Source organism: Capricornis sumatraensis, chromosome X (genome assembly GCF_032405125.1).
Source record: "Capricornis sumatraensis isolate serow.1 chromosome X, serow.2, whole genome shotgun sequence".
Lineage (NCBI taxonomy): Eukaryota > Metazoa > Chordata > Mammalia > Artiodactyla > Bovidae > Capricornis > Capricornis sumatraensis.
This window is the reverse complement of record NC_091092.1, coordinates 118,880,264-118,886,426: the sequence shown is the minus strand read 5'-3', so window position 1 is coordinate 118,886,426 and position 6,163 is coordinate 118,880,264. Positions and strand designations below refer to the sequence as shown.

Below are 6,163 nucleotides of genomic sequence, written 5' to 3'. Positions count from 1 at the left end.
ACCTGCAGTCAACATGAAGATCCTGAGTGAGATGTGAGGGATTCCACACCACAGAAGGCATTCTCCCATCCTTCCCTCTCACTTACCTTACCTGCAGCAGCCATTTCCAGGAAGCCTTAGGCAGAAGCAATCAGATGAGATGCCAGTGTGCGTCTCACCAGGAGTCTGGGGATTTGACATCTTCCAGGCGAGGCCTTGGCTCTCAAGTCAGCAGACAGCACATAAGGCAGCATTACGGTCAGGGGAAGACAGGGATAGTGGACAGAGAACATCACTCAGCACACAAGAAGGAGCCCCAGAGTGCCCTCACTGTCTGTCTCAGCAGCTCCAGGAAGGCTGTCAGGCTCAGGCTCCCAAATTCTTCCTGCTTGGTTTACTGAGAGAAGTGAGAGGCAAGGAGTGAGGCCAGTTGACTGAGATCAGCAGAGACATCCGAGAACCCACTATGAGTCAAAGAAGGGACCACATCCCCCCTCTTGCCGGAAACTCCCCCGGAACCCCGCCCACCCAGGCTGTGCCCCTGCTGTCCTCCTGGAGCCCAGAAGCACGATAGGAAGTGACGGCCCCCTATCCACGATGGGGTGTGATGCCATCTTTGAGAGGACTGCTATCTTTGAGAGCTGCTGTAGCTGTGCCCAGAGGGAGGAGTCCGAGGTCTCATCAGGGGTCCAAGTCGGAGGTGACATGAGCTACAAGTGCACTGGATAGTTACAAAGATACGCCCTGGCACTCCCAACACATTTTTCCATCCGAAAAGTGGGGACTTCACAGTCCCCTGGCAACCCGCACCTGCTCTAGGCCTGTAGGCTCGGGCCTGGCTTTTAGGTGCAATGTCCATCGTCTACGAACGCAGGTTCTCGGGACATAACCTGGGTCCAGGGGTGGTGGATCTGGGTGCGGGGTTGGTGGACCCTGGCTCTGTTCGGTGGGAGGGAAGTCCGGGATTCTGTGGAGTGAAGGAGGGACCCATGGGGTGACTGAGTGTCTCAACACACCAGATTGGCGGCCACCCCTAAGCCCTCACCCAGCATGACTTGGCCGGAGAGCAACCAGTCAGCATCTGGGCAGTTCTAAAGGCTGAGGGGCTCCCTGACTACGATCGCCAACACAGGACACTCGGGGAAGAAGGGACCTCGTTCCTAAGGGCTGGCAGCCGGTCAGCAGAGGGAGGATGTCAGGGCTCGGGAGGATTCAGGGTAATGACCATCCTCCCCATCACAAGGCCGACTCAGGACCCTCCCCTGTAGCCAGCACTTCCTCCCAGCCAAACATGGGGATGGTTTGGTGGTCTGTCTGGGGAGGTTGCAGCTTGGTTGTGAAGGGGCAGCCTGGAGACAGCAGAAGGGCGGGTCCCGGCTCCCTCCATTGGGGGCCTGAACATTCCCTCCTCTCATTGTCTGAGGTGACAGGGAAGGTGGCACCGTCAACTTCAAAGCAAGAGAGGGAACAAGGTGGGTGGCTTTGGGGGTGGGGGGGGATAAGAGGGAGTCTTGCCCCAGTTTTCATCATGACTCTGAAATGTGAACTGAAAGGACCTGCCTCCCCAGCCAGCCCCGACAGGGCTCCCTCTAACGCCCAGGCAGGGCTGTCTGGCTGCGCCCCAGCAATCACTCTCACTTCTTACTCAGCAGTCTCAAGGGAGGGGCTCACCAGCAGAAGACGAGACTTGTGGGTCCTAGAGCACTGGCCTCAAGGACCCCTCAGAGGCGGCTTGGGTTCAAGCCAGGGAGGAATCTCCTCACTGAAGTTGCTCACAACATCTGCTTGTCCTTCCTCTAGGGGCCCTCCTTGCCTGCCACCCTGCCCGTATGTGCCTGTGATCCATAACCAGTGTCACCATGCCTCGGAGGCACAAGAACAAGTACTATGTCCGTGTGAAATTCCACCAGGTCCAGGGGGACACTCAGAGACCCCAGGAGGCCCAGACCACTGCTGCTGCAGCCCCCAAAGAGGAGCGCCCCTCCTCCTCTTCGTCTGTCCCTCAGGCTTCTCCCCTGAGCTCCCCTGCTACTGGGGATCACTAGGAGCTTCTGGGAGCCATGGCCCCTAGCTCTCCTGATGCAGGGCCTTCCTGTGCAGGATCTGATGAAGGTGCCCAGGGCCCAGGGGAGGAAAGTGCAGGTGCCTCCCAGGCAGCCCCTGCCACTCAGAGCACTCGCAAAGATCCTCTGACCAGGAAGGCCAGCATGCTGGTGGAGTTCCTGCTGGAGAAGGACACCAAGAAGGAGCCAATCTCGCAGCACACCCTGCTGAAGGTCGTTGGCAGGAAGTATAGGCAGCACTTCCTTGAGATCCTCAGGAGAGCCTCTAAGCACATGGAGCTGGTCTTTGGCCTGAAGCTGACGGTAGTCGGCCGTAGCATGATCATCTACGCTCTCATCTACAAGCTCAACCTCGGCGGCGATGAAGGTCTGAGTGAGGGGGGTGGTCTGCCCAAGTCCGGTTTCCTCATGGTGCTCCTGGGCATTATCTTCAGGAAGAGTAACCACGCCCCCGGGGAGGATGTCTGGGAATTCCTCAGTGTGTTGGGGGTCTATACTGGGAGGAGTCACTGGATCTTTGGGGAGCCCAGAAGGCTCCTCACCAAAGATCTGGTGCAGAAGAAGTACCTGAAGTATCGACAGGTGCCCAATAGCGATCCTCTGCACTACGAGTTCCTGTGGGGCCTGAGAGCTTGTGTTGAGACCAGTAAGATGAAGGTGTTGGAGGTGCTGGCCAAGATCCACGATACTGTCCCGACTTCCTTCCCAGACCTCTATGACGAGGCTCTGAGAGATCAGGCGGAGAGAGCAGGGCTGAGAGGCACGGCCAGGGCTCCAACAATGGCTGAAGCCAGTGCCCCTTCCAGGGCCAAGTCCTACAGCTCCTCCCACATCTAGGGAGGGAGGCCCTGACACTTTCTACCCTTTTGTGTTGGAACAGAGGTGTCAGGCTCCTAAACAGTAGAGAGTAGTAGGGTGGTGGGAACAAAACTTGTATGTTCTTTATAGTTTTATGGAGTAAGGGAGTTTAGGTACAACTCATTTTTAAAAATATATATCTTTTTTCCTTTATCCATAGGAGAAATATCTAGTGAAAGTTGATTTAAAGTAGATTAAGGAGATGAGGGAGGAGTTTAGTATTTTCAAATGTTAATTACTTTTCATAAAGTTTATTGTGCCTCAGAATACAAATGTATTAATCATATAAATCACATTGTTTGCTGTTTTAAAGTTTTGAAAGCCACAGGTTGGGTATATGTAAAACACACTGAACATACTGAATATGTTGTTCACCATCTACACAAGGTGAGATGACAATGGAATAGAATTTTCTCAAAGAGTAGTGAAGCTCCTAGATAGTGCAGGTTAGTAGGGGTCGAGCAAACCAAGTTTAGATCTCTATTTTCTTCCTGATTTAAACTAGTAACTTCTGCATATTATTTATTTCATTTTTCTTGAATATTTTTACTTCTAACAGATTCTTTTTCTTCAGAATATTGACTTGTAATGATATTCCAGTTTTCTTTATTGCTGTTTTAGCATTTTTAAAGTTACAGTTTTGGTAGATGTAAAAGAAATTCATGAACCATCTGTATGTCTTTATGGTCTGGAAGTAGGTAATATGTTGCTGAAAGAGAGTTTCATGGTAATGTGAAACGTGACCACAGATAATATTGAGAAACCAAAAAACAAGCAAATATAAAGGAAAAAGCTTTTAATTTGTAGTTTGCCTTATTTCCTCTAACCCTTTTTTTTTTGTAAAATATAATATCTCTTGCCTTAATTTAGCTCATTTAAGAGTATTTATTTCTTTTGTCCCAGTGCACTGCGTAGTCTCTGCTATCTACTGGATAAAAAAACCTCAGATAGGAAGATGGTATTTTGGAGGTGCATAATAATCATAACTTGCATTAAAATAAAGACCAGTGTTTCTTAATCAGCATGACTCTGCTTTATATGTAGTACATGCATTCCAGCATTCATGCAGGACAGGATTTAGCAGACTCCACTTATAGATGGACAACTTGCAATTGTCTCAAGTTCACAAGACTGGTAAAGTGACCTATATCAGACAAGTCCCCTGATGTGCACTAGTTCAGAGTCCTTCCCTTTCTTTGCAAGAGCAAGAACTGAGGAAACCTCTTTTCACCAGTGACATATTTGGTACCGTGACTAGGATTGCTGCCACGGTGAACTCCAGTGGTCTTGCCCAAACTGCTGGCTGGAGACCCCTGACTTTCGCTCTCTCTCTCCCATGAAAACTTGCTTGCTGTCACTCTCTGCTTTGTTCTGTTCCATGACCCACAGGGCAAGATCTGGGTCAGCTCACTGTGTCATGGCTCCCCTCAATTAAGAGCTGCAAGGAGCACGCCCAGGCTGTGCATCCCCAAAGAACGCTTGGGTGGCAGTTGACACTGTCCTTAGGCCTGGTAGACACAGAATTTCCAATGGTGAAGGCTCCCACTGAGGCCAAGACTTTTCTCCTCTCATCTTTGTCATTTCCTCTATGGCTCTATCCACTCTGATGTGAGAAGTTTAACCGAGAAGACTGCATGATGTTCAAATTAAGACCGAATAAATAATCAGGGACTTGATTGGGTGAGTTTCTTCCCTGTAAGTCCTCGAGTCCAATTCCCTCCCTAAACATTCTTAATCCGAGTGTGTTTCCAGGACCAGAACGGCATTAGGGGCCAAAAATGGGGGACTCTGCATCCTTCTCTAGATTTTTGGCCTACCTCACCACTCCCTGACCTTACACTGTGGAAGATTCCCTCCCTTCTTGGGGGTCTCAAGCAGATTTTATCAATCCCAGGGCAGAGGCAGTAAGCGAGCACCTTTCTCAGCAGGCTTAGGACTCTCTGCCTAGGAGACAGTCCACTTGTCCCAAGATCCACAATCAGGAACTTCAACCTCCCCCACTTCATAGCTCTACACCTTCCCTCATATCCTTGATTTCTCTTCTATCCTGCTCTCCAGACTTCTCAGACTGTCCTTGATCCTTGAGCCTCCTTGTTGGTTAGGTGTTGCTTCTTTCATTCTTAATGTGGTTAGTCGCTAAGTCATGTCCAACCCTTTGTGGCCCCTTGGACTGAAGCCCACCTGGATCCTCTGTCCACAGGATTTCCCAGGCAACAATATTTGAGTGGATTACCATTTCCTTCTTTAGTGTGCCTTCCCAATCCTGTGATTGAACCCACATCTCCTGCATTGCGGGTGGATTCTTAGCAAGGAGCCACTTCAGGAGTCCAAAGAGGAGCCCTCTCCAAGATCACAACGAGAATACCGTGAGGGGAACTTTTGCCCAGTATTGTTGTCACTGCCTTGTGGTACTCCAGTCCTACCTTTCAGCTCTGTGTCTTTTTCTTTTACTTCAGTGATAATGGTAAACTCTTTAGTTGGCTCAGAACCTAGGTCTCATCCCTCCCGCTCTGAAGATTTTAGGCCCTTGGATGCTGGTCATTCTTCCTCCCACTGGCTTCTGTTCCTTTTCAAGACTAACCCAAGGGGCCTCCTCAGGCTCACCAATCAGGTAGATTTCAGGTGCTCACAGGCAACCCACTGTTGACACTGGGAATGCACCAGAACAAATAACTCCCATTGGTCCCTGTCTTGTGACATCCTAACTGAAAAATGGGAGGCAAGGGCGGAAGTCCCATGCATCCAAATGTTCATGATCCTATTCCAAAATCCATGTCTAAAGAACTCTTTTTAACTCCTGTGAAAGCACTCACACCCCTTTCAAAGTGCCTCCTTCTCCACCAGGAGACCGATGTTTTCTATGATCAGCTTATTAGTCCACTTTCCCAAGAACCACAACCAGGAACTGCTACCTCCCAGTTCTGAGCGGGGCGGGGGGGTGGGCAGTCTGCCAGACCATCCTCCTCTAATGCACCATCTAGGCAGCTGGAGACCCAAGACTCCCGAAAGTCAACTCATATATTTTGCCTTTGGCATACTCAGTGATAGAGGTAGGGTTGAGGAGGCAAAAAGGATTCAGGGACAACAGCAAAAAGCATCATTACACAAAGTGACAGCTCAAACCCCTCCACTACCTTAGGGTTACTCTCCCTTAACAAAGCCAACAGCAGGGACAGAATCCAGGAAGCCTGGATCAGAGCCACTGTCTTGTGCAGAAAGGATGGATCTTCGTACAGCCAGGAGGGTGACTGGAAGGTCGAATG

The 6,163-nt window shown here is 50.2% G+C and overlaps 1 protein-coding gene across 1 annotated transcript; it reads left to right on the top strand.

The window, feature by feature from the left end:
* Positions 1–2,039: 2,039 nt before the first annotated feature.
* LOC138071895 (melanoma-associated antigen B4-like) lies at positions 2,040–2,879 on the top strand. The gene has a single exon (XM_068963273.1). It carries the CDS (start codon positions 2,040–2,042, stop codon positions 2,877–2,879), a length of 840 nt encoding a protein of 279 aa, XP_068819374.1.
* The last annotated feature ends 3,284 nt before the right edge of the window (positions 2,880–6,163 follow it).

Bases quoted from the DNA above. Each gene is read 5' to 3' on its own strand.
- LOC138071895 (XM_068963273.1), top strand. From the start codon at position 2,040: ATGGCCCCTAGCTCTCCTGATGCAGGGCCTTCCTGTGCAGGATCTGAT.